This window comes from Callorhinus ursinus, unplaced genomic scaffold (assembly GCF_003265705.2).
Source record: "Callorhinus ursinus isolate GAN/ISIS: 27379988/994484 unplaced genomic scaffold, GSC_fseal_2.0 scaffold13, whole genome shotgun sequence".
Classification (NCBI taxonomy): Eukaryota; Metazoa; Chordata; class Mammalia; order Carnivora; family Otariidae; genus Callorhinus; species Callorhinus ursinus.
This window is the reverse complement of record NW_027397075.1, coordinates 33,331,540-33,354,779: the sequence shown is the minus strand read 5'-3', so window position 1 is coordinate 33,354,779 and position 23,240 is coordinate 33,331,540. Positions and strand designations below refer to the sequence as shown.

The window sequence follows — 23,240 nt, the reverse complement described above, 5'->3', positions numbered from 1 at the left end:
AGGTAACTTTAACCTTTGGGGTTTTATATGCTTATAAGATAAATACAGACATCAATTAATCCTTTGCTGTATGGATAGATGTAACTCCTGTAAACTGTATACATGTTACATTCATTGTTTAGTCAAGTGCAGGGAGCACTTGAACTCAAAACTTGAGTTCAGATGACCTGTGGAAGTTGTGCAATCTTGCTGAGTGCAGTTTCCTTGTCTGCCAAATAACAATCTGTCTGATCTATGACAATCTCCCTTACTCTCAAAGTTTCTTGCAAGAATTAAGTAGAAATAAAACACACCTTGTCAAGTACAAGTTCTATAGAAATGTATTGTTACTCCATGGTGCAACCGTGCCTGAAGTAGGCAGTGCCCTTGTTCTAAAGTACCTCACATGGGAGCGAACCTTGACCATGGTATGGCCCCAAACTGGACAGTCCCTGTGCAAAGAGTTAACAGATCTACTGAACCCCGACAACCTCTTCCTAACACAAGATGCTTCACAGATGATCAGTGACAGGAGCCTTAGATGACCAGGGCATTTAGTGAGGACGTTACATCGCCTTCCCCGTGTGGCATTATGCTGTCCACTTGCTCTGATTTCCCTCCCCCACAGCTGACTCCAAGCAGCCCTCTGGCAAACCTGTAGTGCGCCGGTGCTACCACTAGGGGTCACTGTAGTGACTGCCCTACCCGCCCACCTTCCTAACTGCTACAGTTCAAAGATGCAAAACCGCATCAACCGCCTTTCATTGACCCTGAGCATCATTTTATGTACAGAGCACCCAAACCACTTTTCCTTACACGGCAAGCTCTCCCTTTTACTTGCTCTTTCCACTCCTGCCATCCAGAAATCTCCTCCGGTGGAATCTCTGCTTCTTGGCTTGCCTGCTAAGCACTGAAATTTGCCCCGAAGCTAAGCTCTTCAAGATACATGATTTAAGCTTCTCTTCTAGCTAATTAGATATTGTTCTACAAATTGGGCTGTTCTCTCTGAAAGATGAGCAGCAATTTATTTCCCCTGCCCTTTCCTTAAACTTAAACTGAACTGTAAAACCTGGCCATTTGATTGTTTAGTCCAATCAGGAGATTATTTTGTGCAAGGAGTAGAGATCCATCTTCTTGCTAACTCTGAGCTTGTTTAGGCATTCCTTCATGCTGCTGTGAGGATGACAGAAGGTTTTGCTTAATACCTGTCATCTCTTTGAAAGGCCAGCCCTACTGGGGCGCCTGGGTGGCTCAGTCAGTTAAGCATCCAACTCTTAATTTTGGTTCAGGTCATGATCTCAGGGTCATGAGATCGAGCCCGTGTCAGGCTCCGTGCTCAGTATGGAGTCTGCTTAAGATGCTCTCTACCTCTCCCTGTGCCCCTCCCCCGGCTCATGTGCACACGCTCTCTCCCTCTCTAAAATAAATAAATAACATCTTTAAAAAAAGAAAGAAAGAAAGGTGGGCCCTACAGTGATCTATTGTGGCCCATGCATCTGTAATCATCACCTGAGTAACCCCACTAACTGCATCAACACACTTTTTTTGTCTAAAGCCAAACAAATAATTAAGAGAAGGAGCCAGACTGTGAACCCAGATCTTTGGTCCTCAAATACCGGAAAACTGTATATTGTTTGATAAATCCAACATCATCTAGAGAGGGGGAATGCAGGATGATGTGGGGTTCCCCACACTGCTTGAGATCCAGTAAAGATTTCTTACAGCTCTTGATGAAGTACCACAAGGCCCTCTACAACCTTCTCCAATCCAAGGGGTAATTACACATTGTAGGATAAAGGATCCTTTCTGAAAATTTCCTCTTTTCCTATGCAGGGGGCCGGGTGTTTCCTCATCCTCAAGACTGTGCCCAGCATTTGATGAACGGAGACACTCTGAGTGGGGTGTACACCATCTTCCTCAATGGAGAGCTAAGCCAGAAGTTACAGGTGTACTGCGACATGACCACCGATGGGGGTGGCTGGATTGTAAGTACCTGTGGCTGTTCCCCATACACACAAACATCCTCGGTGTCTAGTACATCTGGCTCGGCATCTATGGATCCAAATTTCATCTCCCTCTGACCAATCTTCACCTATCCCCCATTTGTCCATGTTGGGGCTCTTCCTTGCCTCTGGGCCCTTGCTCAGCAGCGCAGTCATAGGTTTGGCCAAGCAATGGAAGGATTAAGCATATGGAGGCAGCAGTGGCCTGGCCCATTGAAGGGACCCCAGGAATACTGTTCCTTCTGCAAGAATAGTTAATGCAGGAGGGTGCCAGGGAAAGGGAGGAGTGGCTCTGATAGGCCCAGGGCTCTTGCCTGCTAAAGGCTGCAGCTACAGATAAAGGAGCAGAGGGGGTGGATCCTCTGTAGGAGGAGGGTCCTCTACAGGAAGAGGTGAGCCTCAATGGGGAGGCCTAAGGGATGACTGCATATGGGGGAGCAGATGAGGGGCAGAGAATGAATAGCTATCTCTAGTTACTAAGACCACCCCTGTCCCCATCTTCCCTGGCCTCCCTGGTTCTTCCCCAGAGCTGCCACAGCCTTCCGAATGCACCAGTAGTCAGGAAAAGAAAGACACCCTCCTTCCACAGCTAATAGGGCAACACCAAGAGAAGAGAAAGGACAACCTCACAAATGGCCCCGCCTAGCAGTGCAGCCCACTGTGCGTACGGGAGAGTTCCTGCAGCCTGACCCTAAAGCAGCCCAGCATTAGCTAAGTCCTGCATACATGCAGTCCCTCTGTCCTCCTGTGGTTCCCCTCCAGCACTGCTAACACACAGCACTGGATATTTCTTGGTGCAAAATGGATAGATTTTTAATGGAGTTAAATGGTGGCTGTGCTCATAAGCTACTCTTGGGAGACATTTTCTTTTATGTTTCTGACATATTTGTGCCTCCTTCTTAAAGCATAATTGGAAATTGAAGCTGAGGCTGATGCATTGGAGGTTAAATGAAATTAGCACTTAAACAGCTCAGAAAGTAAGTGATACGTAGTTGCTTTGCCTGCAATAGGATGATGACATTTACTAAGCTGATTTGAAGATGGTCCTGTTCTTTTGGTGAGAAATGCTTTCTACTGCACTCTGTCCTGCAAAAAGATTAATTTGAGAGCCAAGCCTATTTCCCCTTGACTAGTTGGGGGCTTGAGATGGATCCTGAATCCTTTCTACATTGCAGAGGTGCAAATTAGTGTCAACATCACACCCTGGCCTATTCATCAGGGGCCTCTGCACTTGAAGAGAAGGGCTCTGAGCATCTTTTACGAAAATGGCTATGTGAAGACCGAGCTCTGTACTGCAATATTCCTTATCTGAGCATCTTTGTCATGGCAGATAGAAAACTCAGTTACAGCGATTTTACTCATGAGGGTTTATTTTCTTCAGCATCACTTTGTTTCTCCCCCTTGTCTCCCCGACAGGTGTTCCAGAGACGGCAGAACGGCCAAACAGATTTTTTCCGGAAGTGGGCTGAGTACCGTGTCGGCTTCGGGAACCTGGAGGATGAGTTTTGGCTGGGTAATCCTCCTTTGTGCTTTCCCTGGGAACCCTACTCTGGCTTTTTGTCCCTCTCCCTCCTTTCTGTGTCCATCTGGGATGATCAGAAACGCCGTGTCTGCTGGGAAGTCGACAGCTCGTGAATTGCTTTCAGTACCTCTTGCTCTGTTTGGCTCCACTATTGATCTGTTTTTATCTTCTTGTGGTGTTTTCCTCTTTGCTCTGTCTCTTCCCATCCTCTTTAATAGTCTCTTATGCTGATGGATCTTGACATGAGGCAACTACAAAGGAAGTGAGCTGCCTGGTGGGGGAGGGGGCGCAGGACACAGCTAGCTGGCTGGTCACCTCTCAGAAGCTGGGCACCCACTGGTCAGCCTGCAGGTCAGGAGAGAGAGAGGAGGCAGTCGCCCTGCCCCAGCTCCCCAGGGGAATCTTATTACCTGACTTGGCAAGGGAAGAGAAAAATGAAAACAGCCTTGGAGGTGTCCTGCCATCTCCTAGAGGTCTGACACAAGCGGGAGGTGCAGATTGAGAACAGAGCTGGTGTGAGAAGGTGAATACACACCCCATCCAGGCAGGTGGCAGTGATGCCAACCCCAGAAAGCAGTAAGTTGATTACCTGCGTCTCCCTCTGGTTTAGATTTTCATAGTGCTACGTACAGGGAGGCAGGGGGACAGCAGCATAACCGGGTTCCATATTTGCGGTCTCCTCTCTATATCTTGGTCACTACGTCATCCAGGCCTCACTATCTTTCTCCTGAAGGCTACACGACAGCTCCCAACCTGACCTCTCTGCCTCTGGGATCACTCCATTGTGCACATGGCCATTTTCCTCACACCCAAAATCTGAGCTGTGGTTAACCTCATTTGTAAACCCTTTCACTGACTCCTCATCACCACCAGGTGAAAACCAAACCCCTTAGTTGAGGTACAAGGCTCTTTCTAATCTAGCTCTGGAAGCAGCTCCCCGCCACTGAGTACCCCACGCCTCTCACCCTCACCCCCATACACACGCCAACACCAAACTCCAAACCTTCAGAATCACTGCAGCTTCCTCTGCAAGGAATGTTCTCCCAACCCACCACCCCCCTCCTCTGGACACCTTGGTCCCCATCTGTGTATATTCAGAGAGCCAATTAAACTCCTCTTCCTTCGTAGAACCTGTCCTGCCCAATTTTCTCACCCTTTGCCTATGGGAGGATTGGCCACTCCCTCTTTTGTGGGCCCAAAGCAGTGTCCAGTTTTTCTTTCTGTCTCTTTTGACTATGCTACGGAAACTTCTTTCAGGACTGGGACCACATCTTGGTCATGTTTTCATCCCATTGCCTCTTATATATAGTGTCTGAGATGGTAGGTACGTAAAGTATAGGCACTGATCGGTCTGTCAATGATAAGAATTTATCGAGTACCTATGGGATGCCCAGATCTGTGTTGGCTAATGTAGGTAATAAAACTACACGATAAGAACATTGAGAGAGAAATCAGGTGATAGGAAGTATTTTTACCTTCTGGGAGTTTGCACACAGCTTGAGGGACAAGTACAATGCACACAAATCAGGCACCTGGCAGACAGGGCTCGTGTTCCCCGGACCTCAGCAGCTGTGCACCGATTCCACCATTTTTACATTATCTGTGAAGTGGCTGAACTATCCTGCACTTAAATGTTGTCTATATCACTTGCTTTATTTAATTAAATCAACTGTTTTGTGAAAGAAACTTCATAGAAAGCTAGTTATCACGTGCCGAAACAAAAGGGAGCCTTAAAAATTCATACAAGGAAAAAAAACAATATTAATATTATAAAATGAGAGTTAAATAAAGGGGCTCCAAGCCTGATGTTGCTGGCGGTGGTACAAATGATGGTTAGCAAGTGTTGGGTGTTTCACCACAAAGTACTAGAACCAAACTGAGACTGAAAGTCAAGGTTAGGATCCGAGTTAAAGTTTTTCCTTAAACTATTAAGAAAGAAATAGAATTTGGAAATACCTTTCTCCCTATATGTTTAAGTTTATTTTAGTCCTTATTCCCAAAGTATTTCTTCTATCATGAGAGATGCCATCCCACACTGAGAAACACTGTACTAACCAATGAACTACCAACGAGAAGGCACAGATACTCAGAGAGAGGAGGGGTCAGCTTTGTGGAGGAGGCTTTGGGCAGTCAATGAATAAGAAGAATGCAGGAGGGAAAGGGACAAGAAAAGAGGGAAAGCAGGGATTCTTTTGACATGTGCAAATGGGATAGTAAAGAAACCATTCAACCAGAGGAAAGGTGCAGGACAGGGAAAGAAGAAAATAAGGTTAGGTGGGTTGAAGGAAGGCACATTATGGTATCTAAAGCCAGGAAGAGAAGTCTTGATATAATGCCATAGGTAATAGGGAGCCAGTGAGGGCTCTTGAATAGAGGCATGGCTTGGTGATCTAAGTTTTGGTGATCTGAGTATTGTTTGGCAGCAATACTCAGGTTGGGGGTAACTATGACCCATGGTTTATATCCCAAGTTGGGTTCCCCAGAAGCAGAAGCAGAGTTCAAGGGATCTATTAGGGGAGTGCTCTCAGGAGTAGGGGAATGGAGGAAACAAGGTAGAGCAGAGGAAAATATGCAAACGTAATTTTGGTGAGAGATGATCTTTAGTCTGATCCTTAAGAAAGATCTGGATCATGAATTGCTCCTCGGAGTTGGTCCCCACTAGGACAAGGGGGATGGCCTTTCCTACCCCCTACATCAGGCATTAATGTAGGTCTGCTTCAAGGTACGGGGGAGGGAGAATGTAGTTGCTAAGGGGAAGTGACTCCTGTTTGGTCAAAGGCAATTGTCCAAGAAGAAGGCAGCTGTGAGCTGTTAGCAGCCAACACATCCAGCAGCTGGGGGACATGTCCACCATCTACTAAGGGCATCCGGGCAGGTACACCCAGGATCCACTATATCCACACAAGCACAAGTCTAGGGTAGGTTGTGGGTCAGCAACCCAGCGAACAGCAAATAGCCCTCAACTTATAATTAAAATGAAGCTCTAAATCTCAAACAGGTAGGGAAGCAGAAAGATTCAGGTGGCCCTCAGCCAATAATAGCACCTGTGTAGATTTCAACCTCTTTTTCCACAAAGATATTAGCCTAAGTAATCTCTAAATTCCCTTCCATCACTGCAATTCTTTTATTCTCATCATGGTATACTCTGATAGATATCAGATATGACAGCAAAGCAAAAGGACCTTGGTTCAGTAGGCAGATAGAAAACAGGAGGACTCAGAGATCACCAGCAATGCAAGGTGAGTGGCTCAAAGTCTGGACAGGTAGGTCAAAATCAGAAAGTCCCAGAGTCCAGCCAGCCAGGGCAAACGGACAAGAGAATATACACGAGAAAACATCGCCAAGGAGAATGTGAGCTCACAGAGGTTTGCACCTTACTATTAGACCAAGGTCCAGGAAACTTAGAGCCCAAAGGGAAGCAGATGGGTGAAAATAACCCCCAGAAGACCAGTGCAGAGGGGGCAAAGCAAACTGTAGCAGGTAGATTAGACAAAAAGGAACTGAAGTCAGGGGGCAAATGGCAATATCCCCTGACCTGGCTATGGGAGCCCCAGGAGGGCTGGAACCTGAGAAAGGGCAAGGCAGTGTAATACAAGGTGAACAGAATCTCTTTTGCAGGCCACTAGGCGATGGTAGGGTATCTGGCCCCCCTAGGCCCCTAGCGCCTATCCTGAACTCCTCTATCAGTGTTTCTACCTCTGGCTTCCTATCACTCAAGCCAAAGAATTCACGCCTATGTAATAGCCTTGTCATTTTCACCCAACACCATGGTTTGGAGTGGAAGATGGTAGGGGACAGGGCCAGGAATCCCAAGGCTCAAGGTTTGTCTGCTACTGAGTCAAGACTGGATGTTAGGACCCCTGAGCTGACATGGGGCAGGGCGGGGGGCGGGGGGGATGTACCCACCAGCAGACCAGGGTTTGTCTTTTTGCAGGAGGAGTTTCTGAGTCTGGCAAGGTCTGTCTGATAAATGACCTGAGAAGGGCTGAGGGCAAAAGCAATCCAGATCCCCCTCCCCCTCTGTAACATCCATTGTGAGGCCACAGTCCCATTTCGCTCCCATTTCCAAAGCTGCTGGGACGGGGCCCCCACCTTCTCTGCTCTTCTCCACAGGGCTGGACAACATACACAGGATCACATCCCAGGGCCGCTACGAGCTGCGGGTGGACATGCGGGACGGCCAGGAGGCTGCCTTCGCCTCCTACGACAAGTTCTCGGTGGAGGATGGCAGAAACCTGTACAAGCTGCGCCTAGGGAGCTACAACGGCACTGCAGGTACCCCCGCCCCTGAGCAGACGCCAGGCCGGTGGGTGGGCAGCAAGTACAGCGCCCCCCCACCCCCCTCAGTCTAAGCCTGAACTAACCCGGGAAGCGGCAGCACCCCCACAGCGTGTGAATTCCCTGCCAGCCAAAGAGCAGGGCGGAGGGAGGGCTGAGAATCACTGGCGCCGGTCCCTTCGGTCCCTAACCACCCAGGTGACCTGAAACCAATTTTTCAGGATTTCAGTTTCCTCATCTGGAAAATCATAATAAGGATGCCTGCCCTACTTCACAAAGTAGTCAGAAAAAGATGCGACCAATGCAGCGAAAGTACATTTAAAGTTTAAAAAAAAAAGGGGCAGTGTGAGGGCAAAGCATTATTTTTCTTGTCTAGATTAGTCAATATGGGCTCTTATCCAATGAGAGTAAAATCATCTACTGTCTGGGGAGAAATGCCCCCCTGTGATGACATCCAGGAAAACCATCTTGCAACTCCATATTCTGAGAACACCCCCTCCCCTCAGTAGTCATCATAAGGCCTCTGTCAGATGCAAGCAAGAGCACTAGAATGACCCTCACTGGCCACGTTTCTTTTCATTCCTCCTCAAGAACCAAATACATGCTCACGTTTCCTGTATAGATTTTTATGACATTTCTACTAAGTAGAACAACCATCTCTATAAGCTCTGTTGCATTAATAGTTTTATCGGAACATAATATCCAGTCTGCTTCTTAGGCTTTGCCAATCTGTTTCCTGGGTTCTATTATAGCACATTTCATAAAAACCTGTTTTGCCAAACTTTCTACTGTTTGGCACACAGTTATTAGTCCTTTCATTAACTCCAATTTTAGGGCTAAATGCTAGTGTATAATTTTAGTAGCATTTTTATGCCTCTTGGGATTAAGAAGATCATCAAGGTGTTGCCCTTCCGAATACTGCACCTGTCCAAGTATTTCTCTTCTCAGCCACGTGTTGTTACTCCATAGGAAGACATGCTTTGTTATTGTTCATATTGGAGATTATTCCCAATGGCAGTTGGTCAGATCTGCCTGAGGTGCCCCTAATGATAGCTCCAATTTACTACACGTTGGGCATCAAAGAACCATTGAAATGGAGTGTATTAAACCAGATATCAGACTAAATCATTTCAAGAAAACCTGATACCATCAACTCCCTAAGATTAGAATTGTGCCTATAGAAAAGTAGTTCTTATTCTTCCCACAGGAAGAAGAGCAAGCCTTGCCCCTTCTCCCATGTCCCACCTTCCTCCCACCTCTTCACCTGCTCCAGGCCTTTGCTTCTCTCTGCCTCCTGTGGGCCCAACCACTGCTTCCTTTACCGCAGCTCCGTCTTGCTACTGGGCCCCATGGAGGGCAGGACTGTGGGACCGCATTCGACTCTCATGTCTCCTAGGCAAATCCTGCCAGCAAACTACCAATCATCATAAATTAATCACACTCTGACCCCTCCCTTCAAGTATTCAGTTCATCTTCCTCAAAAGATGAAAACCTGGGCTTATGTAGGCTACCCCCTTCTCTGGGCAACTCTACCCAATGGTTGCTCTGTTGAGACCAGAAGGACTCCAGTGGGGAAGAGCCCATCCTCTCTTTCTGGCATTTACCATTGCCCAATTCCCCTGGTCTTTATCTTGACCTGTTGCTCATTTTATTGGCCCTACTGGCAACAATGCATCCCATGGCCTCCAATCCACCTTCAGCCCTTTCTCCTGTCCCCATTTCTCAAGGCTACAAAAATCTAAGTCTCTAGTCAGGACTCTAACTGGAGTAGAACTGAAAATTCCAAATCAAGTTGTCAATAAGAGGTTGTTGAGCAAACCCTAGAAGTTCATTGCACAAGTTACAGGGACTCAAAAGAAGCATAAGACATGGCCTCTGCAAGAACTAAGCATCTATTTTTTTTAATTTTTTTTTTTAAATTCATGATTTCAAAGTGTTCAGGTCAAGAGCTTTTATTTTATTTTTTAAATATTTTATTTATTTATTTGACAGAGAGAGAGACACAGCGAGAGAAAGAACACAAGGAAGGGGAGTGGGAGAGAGAGAAGCAGGCTTTCCAAAGAGTAGGGAGCCCGATGTGGAGCTCGATCCCAGGACCCTGGGATCATGACCCGAGCCAAAGGCAGATGCCTAACCAACTGAGCCACGCAGGCACCCTAAACATCTATTTTTTAAAAAGAACCACAAAAGAAATGGTACTCATTTCCAGCTTACCAGGCACTCGTTGGCCTAGGAAGGAACAACATCTGGCTGGTGTCCCAATGGTGAGGGAAGGCAAACCCTGGAAGAGAAGTCACAGAAGGAGCAGTTACCCTGGAGGGAGGGCCCCTGGCTCCCCAGGGCAGGGTGTGAGTTCAGAAGAAACAGAAAGAAGATTGGGGGAGGAAGGGCCTTAAAACCAAGGGACTATGGTGAGCAGTGAGGAGCCATGGTAGGTCCTGAGTCTTTTGGATTTGGGGGTTTTAGGAAGATCAATGTGACGCCATAAACTGAATAAAGTAAATCTGAGTGAAGAACAGAGACCAGTTGTTGGCTGCTGCATTAATCCTGGTAGGAGATAATAGGAGACTTGACTAATGCCAGGAATTAAGAGAAAGGTATAAATCTGAACAGCAGTTTGAGAGAGAAAAACCAAGATTTGGACAATGTACTGAATATATGAGGTGGGTATGAGGCAGAAATGGGAAGGGAAGCCAGATTTGGGGAGGAGATAAAGACCAATGCTGGGATGTGGCCAAGGCAGCTGCAGGCAAACATCGGAGAGGAAGCTGGAGAGCATGCTGCAGGGCAGCAGTTGAGAGCACATTCTAGATTACAGAAGGACAAGCAGGAGATGAGAAGATAGGAGGTGGGTAGAGGCAACAGAGTCAAACCGATGGTAAAGAAAGGGTCCCTAGAGAATAGGATTAATCCAAGAAGTTTTAAAGCTAAAGGATATGAATATGATTTAGGATTGGAGGAGGTAAATATGCTAAAATATATAAATATGAAAAAGAAAAAGATAAGAAATCTTTTCTGCCTTCTACCAGACCTGGAAGAAATGGGAAAGAATGAGTTTCAGGGGAGCACCTGGGTGGCTCAGTTGGTTAAGTTTCTGCCTTCAGCTCAGGTCATGATCCCAGGGTCCTGGGATCAAGCCCCACGTGGGGCTCCCCACTTGCGGGGAATCTGCTTCTCCCTCTGCCCGCCCCTGCTCGTGCTTACTCTCTGTCTCTCTCTCTCCCAAATAAATAAATAAAATCTTAAAAAAAAATAATGAGTTTCAGGTAGTGGGATTAGCTCTCAATGGACACAAAACCAGATTCCTTGGAGAAGATGAAAAGGAGGGGACAGAGACATACTCTGTTGAGTTAGGAATCCAACTGACCTGAGGGGATCAGGCTTCCTCATAGGATAAAAATCATCCCTTCAGAGTTAAGCTGTGGCAGGAAGCAGTGGAGGCATTGAGTGGCCACCATGAATGCAGACTCAGATACCACAGATGACCTAGAACGGTGGTCTCTCGTAGTTTAAAGCAACCTCAGAAGCATCTACAATAACATTGATTCAACAGCATACGCCCCTTCACGACATCTCCAACCACAAGTCCCACCAAAAGTTTAGCCGATAGTTATAAACTAATTAAAGTTTGATCCCTCACCTCAAATACTCAATTCATATGAGTCCCCTGCACAACATCCCAGCAAGACAACATCCAGACACCTCTGTTTGCCTCTAAGGCTAGAGATCTTACCGCATCTCCAAGCAGTCTATCCCATATGCAAACTTCCCCAAGATACAGCCCTGCTTTTCCCAACCACTTCTCAGACATGATTAGAATTTTCTCATCATGCTTTCTCCTATGGACAGGAAGTCGAGCTGGCTGAGATCCCTCTTTACATGTGGCACCAATTTCTGAATGTGGGGTTTTGGGTGAGGGTTGACCCGGCCTAATAAACCATGGAGAAGGCCAGGCAGTGGATGCACGGTGGTAACCCAGATTGACTCAAGTGGCCATGGCTCATCACTGTCTCCTCTGGGAACAAAGGAATCATGAATATTGGTGCCCAATGCAGGCCTAGAAGAAACAGATAGAGGTATGAGGTGGACTGAGTGGACAGAGCTCTGAGCAGAAAGTCAGAGGGATGAGGAAATGGGTTGCTAAGAGCAGCAAGGAAGCAGCTGACCCAGGGGTTAAGGTAGAGTAGAGTTCCGTACAGCCCAGCTGAGGAAATGGGTGGAAACGGGAGAGGTAAATGGAAGGTCCCTTAAGTGGAGGCTAGGTGTGTTGGGAGTGGGTCAAATGTCCAAACAATCCTGACAAAAGAGGGACAAATCAGATGGCCTTACGAAAGCATCTTTTTTTTTACAGGGGACTCCCTCAGCTATCATCAAGGACGCCCTTTCTCCACAGAGGACAGAGACAATGATGTTGCAGTTACCAACTGCGCCCTGTCCTACAAGGGGGCCTGGTGGTATAAGAACTGCCATCGGACCAACCTCAACGGGAAATATGGAGAGTCCAGGCACAGTCAGGTAGGTGAAGCTCGCCGCCGTTATGAATGACCCAGGGCTGTGAAACCCACCGTCACTTAGCTTTATGTGTTCAGTGCACAAGTGGGTCTTACATTTCCCTTTGTTAAAAAAAAAAAAAAACTCAGTCTTGAGAAAGGACCATCATGAAGAGGAAAGTAAGGCAGGCCCTGAAATAAGGGCAGGATAAAGCAGAAACCAGAGGAGGGAAAGAGAAGCATTTGGACTCAGAAGTTAGAACTCACCCAGAGAAGCCTTTGATCACCACTACGTTCCATTTCATTTCCTCATCTAAACCATCCCATGGAGAGCTTATCAATTTTAGGAACAGCTTCACAGGCTCAACCTTATCTAAAGAAGGGTCCCAGGAAAGGAGAAATCAGAAAAACCAGTGTAAACTGGACTATGTTTCCCCATTAGAGACTTCAAGTCCACAGGCTGGGCTGGGTGATACGATGACCAACTGGGACTTTCCCAGTTTTAGCACCCAAAGGCCAGCAGCCGGGGAAACCTCTCAGTCTTGAGCCAACCAAGATGGCTGGTCACCATAGGTGGAAACTACCTGACTCTCCCATCAGGAGTGAGCAGTCAAACACAATCATTCTCCACAAAATCCTCATATACTGTTGGGATTCTGAAATTCAACACCGATAACCGGTACATGCAAATCTTAAAAGCCAAAAACATAAAGCTGGCAGTAAAAAATGACCTGATGTACAGGCCTGATGAACACTCAGGCCACAGGCATGCTTAAAAAGAAAAGCTGGAAAGAGACCCAGCTCTTTGGACAGTATCAGGAGCTGGGCCGCAAAGCTTCCCGTTAGTGGAGAATGGCTAAGTCCTCATCTTGGATTCCCTGTTCCTGGTGTTGTCCCTCTTTTCAAGCTGGGTGTTCCACCGGCGGGGGGAGGGTGGGAGGCGGTGACCTGACATGCATGTCTTTCTCCTTCCTAGGGGATCAACTGGTACCACTGGAAAGGCCACGAGTTCTCCATCCCTTTCGTGGAGATGAAGATGCGCCCCTACAACCACCATCTCACGGCGGGGAGGAAACGGCGGTCCTTGCAGTTCTGAGCAGTGGGCGGCCACGGGCCGACTGACCTTTTCTGTCATTTGTTTGTATTTTATAATATGAAACAAGGGGTGGGGGGTAAGAGTACTGTGCTTTGCAACAAGGGAAGGGTGTTGGAGGAAGCAGGATGTAGCTTCTCGTGGGTGCCTGCTGTCCCAGGCCTGGGCCTCGGTCTCCATGCTCCCTCCCCCCTAGTCATCCTTAACCTTCGCCTCCTTTCCCACCAAGGAGGGCAAGTCTGGAATGTTTTAAAGAGACCAACTTAAAGCAAGTCCTGGGGTCAGATGGCTATGGCACCAGGCCTTCTTTCCCTGGACTCCCAGGAGTTGCCTTTCACTCCCAGATATTCGTGCTCTGGTCACTGCCTTGGATGGCCAGGTTCTCACAGCAGCCCCTGGGAGAAGCTTCGGGAAGAGAGCTCTGCCATCAACAGCCCTTCAGAGGAAACAGATTAACCTCACCCCATCCCAACAATCCAAGTCCTTTTTAGTGGGCCAAAGATTCTCGTCTTCTGACACTCTTACCAGCCAAGTGTCCTATTACCTTTTAAGAGCGGTGGCCTCCTTCTCAGCCCCAATTAATCCTGTGCCTCCGTCCATCCTACCCTTAGGCCCCCACGGCCCCACAAGCCCAAGGCATTGTCCACACCTGGCCCTGGGCTGCATAGTGGCTGTGTTCCCTGAGGGTCATAAGTCATTGCCCCCTCTCTAGGGTCAGCCAGACAGAACTTCCCTTGTGGGTGAAAGGGGGAGATGGTTGCGGGTTGAGCACTTTGGGGTCAGACACTGAGGAAAGGACAAAAGTAGAAATCAGGGCATCTGCCATTTGAGATTACAGGTACCGTGGGAAACACAGATCTTACCTAGCTCTATTTTCTTATTTCTGGTCCTATTTGTCATGGATTTTTTTTTTTTTCTGAATTGCAAACGGAAGGCCTCATTTCTGTGTTCAGCCAAGCTCTCCTTAATGTGGGTGGCTTAATAAGGGTCAGAAGAAGAAGTTATATGACCAGTCAGCCATTCCCCTGACTGATAATTCCTGGAAAGAGGTGAAATTCAGGAGGAGATTGTTTTTGTTTTTTGCTCTTTTTTGTTCCTGTGGGAAATAGGAATGACCTCTGTAATGAGTTGACATCATGAGAAGCCTTTCTCCATCTTCTTTTATTATTCTGCCTCTGAGAGGAAAAATGAAAAGTGCCAGAAGAAATTACATCTGGAAATCCAAAGGTGAATAGGGGATGACTGTGTGCCTACCTCCCATTTTATGAGATGTGCTGTCTTCACTACGGTGATTTGATTTTTAAGCCCAAGAGAGCTGAAGGCTCTAAAAACCATGACCCTTTGGCTTCTTTAAATCCAATGTCAGCGGTAGCTATCCCTGAGGCATCTGCCAAAATACACTCCTGGCTCCCCAGCTGCCCTCCCCTTTGCCCCTCACGTTCCTCTTCTGTTTTCTGTAATGCCCATGGTTAGCCAAACTGGGTCATTTGTTCCTTCCCCAACCAGTTGCCGGAAGAGCTGGAGAGTTGGCAGTTTCCTAATGGAAACAACTACACTCTAACCCAGCTCTGATCCCCAGGAAAGGACAGTCCCTTGGGCTGCTGATCACACTTTATGTGGATGAAGCTGGCTGCCACTAGCTGCAGGCACCCTGCCTTAGCGGGCCTCCAAGGCCTTGCCCACCACTCTGTGAGGCTGCGACTGACAAACCTGGGGCTTGGAGACATGGAGACCACATCACCATTTCTCAGGTCAGCATGGGCTTCAAAAGAACTAGGAGAAGGAGGAAGAAAGGGAAACAGTCCTTTCAAGAAACATGTAAATTAAATGTGATTCAGCTAGAGAGTGGGAAACCAATGAATAGTAGGGAGCACACTGAAAGGAAACTGGGGGCTAAGGTATAGGCCCATCTCTGCCATGTTGTTTGCTCTGTGACATCATCAGGGAGGTGGTTTTCTCTCTCCAGGCCTCAGGTCCCCCCTGTTGAATGGAAGCTTGGACTAGAATGGCTATCAACTTCCTTTTTGGTTTTGATAGTCAATAATGCTAGTTTCTGATCTGAAAATCTAAGTAGAAATTGGCATTGATGAGAGAGCATGACTAGTAATGGAAATTCACCAGAAGCCCTGCTTTATTTAGGAAGGAAGGAAGGAAAGAAGGAAGGAAGGAAGAAGGAAGAAAGGAAGATTCAGAAGTCATAAATAAAACACACACACACACACACACACACACACACACACACACAGGAAAAAACACTGCAGAAAAGGTAATGCCAAGTAAGAGGCTGAGTCCCTTTTGCCCATAAAAGCAGAGCCCAGGGGCCTGGGTGGTACCAGTACAGCCTACCTCATCAAGGGACCTGAAACGAAAAGAGATTATGATTCCTTGTGTGGTCAATTCAGGTGAAAGCCAGAAAGTATCAGTGGAAACCAAAACTCGCCTTTCATTACAACCATTTTACCCTATGGAACATTTTTATAAATAGTATCTGCAGCATTGCCTGAATTCATTTCAAAAACTTTTTAAAGCAAGAAAAGGACTTCAAAGATTAGCTCACCCAACCCCCTATAAAAGGATGTATAGATTCCTTTTATTAAGTTGAGTGATTTTCTCATGAGCTTTTACCATCTTCAAGAGACACTGTGCCCGTTCTCTCCCTAAGATCCATGATCAACTAAGCTCAGAGCTTCTTAACTTTACTCACTGATTCCTGCTTATCTTGTTCCTCCAAATTTGTGTTCTTCCCAAGGGTGGATCCAGTAAGCGATATTCACAATGCACTCACCTACACACACCACTTGCTCTCAAGGGACTCACAGGAATAGAAGTGGACTCTGCCCAGAGGCAATTTAAGTGCAGGATTAGGATTTAATCCCAATCCTAATATAGGCATTTACAAACCAACAAAACCTACCAATGACTGCAACAGACCCACTGCCTAGATCCAAGATCCAGTTTTTCCTTTTCTCATTTCCCCATCAGATAAAGACAGTTCCCAACACAGTAACTCCCGTTCTTCAGGGTTCTTTCTGGAAGGTGAGAGAGGGCGGGGGGGGGGGGGGAGACCACAAATCTGTGGAAAACACCCGCTGGCTTTTAGACTGCATTTAACTAGAGGAGGGAGACTTGCTAAGTGTGGCCACAAGGTGGCGATCACCATCCCCAGTCACCGCCAGTAACTATGAAACATGGTGGGGATTGAGGACAGCCAGCCCCTCGGGGTCTCCAGAACTCACACCAAACCAAGTTTCAGGAAAACCAGCCAACTGATTTGCACACGGGATTGAATTGTTAAAGAAAAAGAACAATAAAAACGGCAGCAAGGCAATGCAGAGCAAACTTCCATAAATAGTTAAATCCACTCTACGCCTCACCTACACGCTCCCCAGCTGGGCTGCCCAAGCAGAGGTAAGCCACCTTCCACCCTGTTCCCTGGAAACCAACCAGTTCCCTGCACACTGAAAACTGTTATGTCAAAGACAAACCCGAAGAACCAAGGTTGCCAATGAGCTCAATGCCAAACCAAACAACCTTAATCACATTTATACTTTTAAAATCTGGTCCCAGCACAGAGCTGTAGATTAAGGGACAGTAGGTCATTATGGAATCGTTTCAAAGAGCTCTTTTAAAAGCATCAGTTGAGAAAAAGTGGAACCTATGAGCAGTAAATGCACCAAGCTGAGGAGGCTGAAATAGACGAGCTCATGACCTGGACTTGCAAGTATTCCTGGGGAATAAAAACATTTTTCTTCTTTTTCTTTTTTCTTTCTTTCTTTTTCTTTTCTTTTCTTTCTTTCTTTTTTTTTTTTAATTTTAATCTCTGCCCAGAATTTCAGGAAAGGCAGAACTACTTATTCAGGGTCTGTGCTTGCTTTTGATCACTTGACTCCTATTCAGTCTCATTCCTACTTCCTTTTCTTTCCCTCCAAAGCGGACACTCTTCTTGTATCTCACTGTCTAGTCCTAAAACTTTGAAAAGGAAAGATTCAAACTTCAGTTTAGTTCCAATAATCCCACAGAAGATGGAATAATTTGTTCATTGGCTTCAAACTTGCCAAGGTCTTGGGACCTTGGAGGCCTGGGGGGGCGGGGGAGATCTGTGAAGTTTGGGAGTCTGCCTCTTACACAAAGCTCCAGATGCCAGGAGCAGCAGACTCAGCTCCACCCAACCTCCCTGGGTGGCCCGTCTTTCTCCAGATATCAGTAACAGAGAGGTTCCACGCTCAGGAAAGGCGAGACAACATGCTGGCTTCTGGGTGATGCCTGTGGCCTCTCTCTGGCTAGACCTCCTGGTCCTTTGGCCATGTTCCCAAACATCTTTGACTAAATGCTCCCCCATACTTTTGTTTCTTCCATAACCCCACCCCACACAAATGTGACCAAGTTTCCCTCAACTGTACTCTAGCATTTTGGCACCACCAGGCCAAATGAGAATTCACAGAAAATGAGATCTCCAAAAGCAAGGAGGGAAAAAAGGTCTAGTATACTTAAGTGGGTGTGTTGTATAGATACAGGTCCAGTTTGAAAGAATGGCTCTGGTTCATGCTAATGGTAGCCACATTTGATTTGCTTATGTCCATTCTGTGTACTTTAAGCTTTGAGAAATAGCAGGGAAGAAGAAAACATAAAATATAAAACATAAAATAAACTAAAACAAATAAAAGAAGCTGATGGATGATTGGAGACTGAAAGCAAGCCTTCTACCAATGGCCCACAGTAGAAGTTCAGAGAGCAAGTGTAAGGGTCTAGGGACCTGCATTAATTCCTTGAGTTCTGGTTTCACCTCCCACCAGAGAGCTCCTGTCAGTTCACCACCTCAGGAGAAACTAAGGCACCAGAGCCCTGTCACTGCAGAAAATGAGAAGCAGAAGGGCTTAACCAGTCCTGCTTGGACCTCACTTTTCCTTCACAGCACTCGCAAGCCTGATTTGTCATCTCCAGCATTTCTGAGTAATTTTTCAAGGTCACCCCTTGCCTGAAGCATGACTTCATTGCACCTGCAGCACTTCATTGTCCAAATGTCCTTGGCAAATCTCACAGTCTTTGGACAGTGTTGCATTTTCTCCAAACCAGAAATCCTCCCTCCTTCCCAAGCTTAATAAGGCTATTGCAGAGTATCCAAATAACACAGCTCTTGTTCCTCAGATAGCTCTGCCCCCTCTGTTAACTTGACAAATCAGCTCCTCCTTGTCTGCTGTGAGGCTGGGCTGATGCTAAATTTCCAATTCAGAAACATTTAACCCTTTTCGGTCTCACCGAATCTGCCCTTCCAGGTACTGGCTTTGGCTCATTGGCACCATGGGCTCATGGAAGCAGAGCAAGATCCCAGGAGGCCTGAAACATCTAAGCCACGGAGAGGGTCCAGATGTGTGACCAGGAGGCAAGTGCTCCAAGGAGAACTATTGTTTTCTTCCCATTTCTGGTTTAGCAGCCCCAGGGACACCCTGTGTTGCCAACATCCTGCCATCGGATGCCACTGTGTTCAATGCTGCCTCCAAAAGACAAACGTTGGGAACATATCTTCAGAGCAGGAGGGGACTGGAGATCATCTAACCTGACTCTCTCATGTCATACTTCAGGAAAAAGAAGTCCAAAAACGTTAAGCAACTTGCCCAAGTTCACACAGCTAATTAGTAACAGAGCTGAGATCAGATCTGGCATAGGCCTTTTAATACTTCTCCCCCAAAATCAAGACTAAGAGAAATGGTATTTATTACACTCCTACTACTTTCTAGATGTACTGTGCTAGGAACTTTACCTGTATTACTTCATTAAATCCTCACCACAGCCCTGACTCAAGTTTAACCATTTGACAGATGAGGAAATGGAGGCACAGAAAAGTTTAGTGACATGCCCAAAGTCACATAGGTCTAAGGAGAACCATAATCGAATCCCTCTGTCTAATTCTAAAGCCCTTGCTTTTGCCCTGTCAGGAGACTGCTGCCCCTTCTACTTGTTTAGCCAAGTGGCCGCCATCTTGGGTTTACTAATGTTTGCACAAAGGGGCTTCTGAAGCCACTTCTCTCTGTCTTTTAAGAAAAGGGAGTTCTTATGTTGTTTTTTGCCACATACTCCAGGGGACCTTCCACCTCACCATCAGAAGTAAGAAACAGCCAGATAGCTCTTTCCTTTTCTTTCTTTCTTTTTTTTTTTCTCTTTTTATGTTTTTAATTGGGGAGGTAAGAAAAAGTTCCACAGCAGGTTGGTAGCAGTTAAAAAAGACTAGGACACAAACATTACGTCCCCAACCCTACTCCTTTGGGAATATAGTGGCCTCTTTCCCACCCAACATTAGAAGAGTAGGGAATTCCAGAGTCATTCTTCTCAAACTGGGTAGACAGGGTTGGCAAGATTGGGGAGAATAAACATGGTGCGTGTTCCTGGATCACGAGTTTTACTCCAGAACTTAAGAGGAAAGGAGTTATATTATTAGTATATTGAAACCAATATAGGCAGTATCAAACGTAGAAATTCCATGAATTTTTAGGCTAAAACTAGCAGGCTGCCGACTGAGTGGGCTCTTTCCTCCCAGACTTTCATGAGTACCATGAGAGTGGCCTCGTAGGGACACATCAGTGGAAAAATTGGGGAATGAAGATAGAGGAAGGCAGTAGACGGATGTTACTTACTCCCCTTTTCCAACCTGCCTCTACCTCCTCAGTGGGGATGTGTGTTGTCATGGGGTCTCAGAGAACAGTTAGGTACAATCTCAGTTCTCTTTGCCATACTCCATACTGAGGAGTTTAGAAGGAAATTGGTACTGGGTAAATTGTATCTTTGGCAGCCAGGCCCAAACTCCAGAAATGAACCCCTTCCTCTCAACTGAACACTACTTAGCCATAAAGGAATAGATTTCCCCAAGAAAGAACTTGGCATTTCATGGTCCTCTCCCATGTGGAGGCTGCTGGGGGAAGGTGAGATACCTCTGTGTTAGATGCAGCAGACGCCATGGTTTCTACAAAAATGTCAGCCAAGTAAGTGCCCCCCCACCAACCCCCTTTCCCTGCCCATGCCCTCTAGATTCACACCATGGTTCCACAGACTCAAGGGTCAAAATCTAGATGCGTTACCAATGACATCAGTCTCCTCCTTCTTCTCCTGAACACACACCCAGGCATCCAGTCATTCCGACTTCAGATGCACCCCAGGCCCACGGAGCCTCTCAGGTACCCTGAGCAAGTCTCTGTGACTTTGAGGGAGCTGTTATGTTGGGCCCGGGCAGCTGAAACCCACCCTGGTGGTCTCTAGATTGTTGTTCTGAGAAACCATAAACACCGAATCCTCCAGGCCCCCCGAATTTGAGTTTGTCGTTTTAACCTTTAACAGCCTTTTCAGGTAAAAATAACACCGACCAATTTACTGCCTTTGTAGCTACACTGTGCTTGGGAAAAGCATTTACTTAAAAGAAAGACTGGAAGGAAGAAAAAAAAAAAACAAGAAGAAAATGGAGTACATACTCCTCAGGTGATGTACATTTTAATGAACTGAAATAAAAGTAAAAACAGAGGATGGGAGAGGAGAAGCCAACCTCCCCCTTCTTTCGTGGCACTGTAGCTCAAAGACTGGAATCTCCGCTTGTTAACCATTGTTAACTAGTATTTTTAGTCCTGATTGCTTTTAGCTTCTGTATAGTTCCTTTTTTAAACACATTTTCTATACGTCAATAAAAGATCCGGAAGGAATGGTGTGCGTCTTCTGAGTCCTGTGGGGAACTGGGGAGGCATGCCTTTCTTAATGGCCAGCCTGCCTTCTCCTTTTCTCTGGGTCTCCTCCCCTCCAGGTTTACCGCCACTTCTGCCAAAAGATCTTCTCTGCATCACCTTGTTCTCATCCCTGAAGGTCCTGCTACTCCACCTGTGTCCTTTGCCGTCCTTGATCCTGTTCTCTCATTATAACCTTGCTGCCCCTACCTTCCTCCCTCTTCCCACTATCTACTCTTCCTCTCTCTCTGCCTCTCTCTCTCTTCCTCCTCCACCTCCCACCCTCTCTGAATTCTTCATCTCACCCATTGCTTTTACCCTCAGAAGAGGTCCCTGACGGGTACTGGATGCCCCAGCTTCACCCAGACCGGTCTGGTCTATGGTGTGGAGCCCTTGATAGGCCACAAAGACTGACTTGCTGTCCGGTTCCCTTGACCCCAGAGTGCCCAGTGGTAGCTGGATCTCCAAGGCTCTAGTGCCATCTAGGGGCACTGGCAGAGACTATTTAATTATCCTAACTTGCCCAGCCTGTCTATCCTCAGCTCAGTCTCCAGCTCCTGTGACCACCTGCCTCTCAGGCGTGGTCACCTGGGAAAGCATTCCCCCTTTCCCTCCCTTGAAAATGAGCCCTGTGCACATTGTAAGATCAACTCTCACCTCCAGACCCTACAGGTAAGACCTGGCCAGGTAACAGCCCGAAGAGCAGGGGCATGAGGGAAACTTCCATCCAGCTCAGCTCCACAAGCATGCAAGGTAGAAGTGTAGAGGAGACAGTAACAGAGCAGAGTTGGGGGCCTGAGCCCAGACAAGTCCTCCCCACACCCTCATTGGAGAGGGAGGGGCATTCCAGGAGACTACCTGAGGGGAGGGGCATCTACCTGTCTGAATCTTATGACAGTAGGTATTACCCAAGGGGGACGGTGAGGAGGAAACCGCACAAATCAGAGTAAGAGGGCATGGAACAGCATAACCTGTAGAAGCAGGGCTAAGAGTGGCAGAGTCTTCATGTGCTCCCAGCTCCCTGGCACCCCAGAAGGAGTCTGATGACAGAGATCGCCACAGGCCAGGGGTAGATGGAGCCTTATGAAATTCCAAGGCAAAGAGGGAACAGTGTTTCTCCATGTTCCCATGTTAAAGGGGAGATAGAATACCTTTAAAGAGGACTTAGAGAATACTTTAAAAATTTGGAAATAAAATTGTTTTTTTAAGTTCCATTCCTCCCAGGATTTTCTAGGCTCCAGCAGTCCTGTTCCCAAACCTAGGCCACATGAGCAACAGGGTCAAAAACCCCAGCTTCCAGTCACATGACAGTCTCCCACTGAATGCTGCACCTGCCCTGTGCCGACACTTTTCAGAGCCTGTTCCCTGTGGCTCATTTCCTCTTCCCTCATAATTTCCTAAAAAACATTTCTGTGAAGGCAGCAAGAGAAGACCTTTAAAAGCAGCCCCATTTCCTGGTCTTCTTTGAAATAAGCCACCCCGGAAACCCACACCTCAGGATGGTGTTACCTGAGGAGGGACCGTTGTAATATGCAGATAAAGCCCATGGCCTGAATTTCGCTCTGGGTGTTATCTGGGAAATGGAAACTAGACGTATACAGTGGAACTTAAAGGAATTTCAGTAATTAGTATTTATTCTTGAGGTGGCTGAATGCTAACATTATGTTTTAACTTAAATGAGTATGATTCACCCATTGCTTAAGACCTCTGGGTGCATTTACAAAGATCTGAACACAAATTTAATAATTGCTGTGTTGTGGGAATGAAGAACTGCCACAGGGAAAATTAAAAGTGGATTATTAAGCAAGAGAAATGTTAGCAGCATTAGTAATCAGTGCAATTACCAAGAACCCAACCTAAACACAGTAGCGTCTTCTCTCCCACAATGACCCCAGTGGCCCTGGGGACATGTGCCTCCACAGCCACCTCTTGCCAGTCAGCAGAAGGACATCATTAAGGAATAAGGGCTCCTGGGACCCATCTCTCCTCTCATGTGATGTGCACTTGTACGCTCCACTCCACTGCTCAGGCTTTCCAAGAATCCTAGAAAGAACGTGTATTGGACTCATAAATCCACACATAACCATGTCTCTCGTTCTTCTTTCCTCATGTCACAATCTGAGTTCAGTGAACACCTACCGTGGATCCGACCCAATGCTGGCTCTGGATGGCCGG

General features: G+C 46.8%; 1 protein-coding gene across 6 annotated transcripts in view; it reads left to right on the top strand.

The window, feature by feature from the left end:
• The window catches only part of TNR (tenascin R), a 432,595-nt gene extending 410,686 nt beyond the window's left edge, over positions 1 to 21,909 (top strand). For 4 of the 6 annotated variants that reach the window (XM_073900051.1, XM_025878022.2, XM_073900050.1 and 1 more), the window contains 5 exons: positions 1,813 to 1,964; positions 3,399 to 3,495; positions 7,618 to 7,779; positions 12,134 to 12,297; positions 13,249 to 21,909. In XM_073900051.1, coding sequence (XP_073756152.1) covers positions 1,813 to 1,964; positions 3,399 to 3,495; positions 7,618 to 7,779; positions 12,134 to 12,297; positions 13,249 to 13,368 — 695 coding nt within the window. In that variant the 3' untranslated portion in view covers positions 13,369 to 21,909. The remainder of the gene's footprint in view (positions 1 to 1,812; positions 1,965 to 3,398; positions 3,496 to 7,617; positions 7,780 to 12,133; positions 12,298 to 13,248) is intronic. The other 2 variants (XR_012380546.1, XR_012380545.1) reach the window with 2 other exon arrangements.
• The last annotated feature ends 1,331 nt before the right edge of the window (positions 21,910 to 23,240 follow it).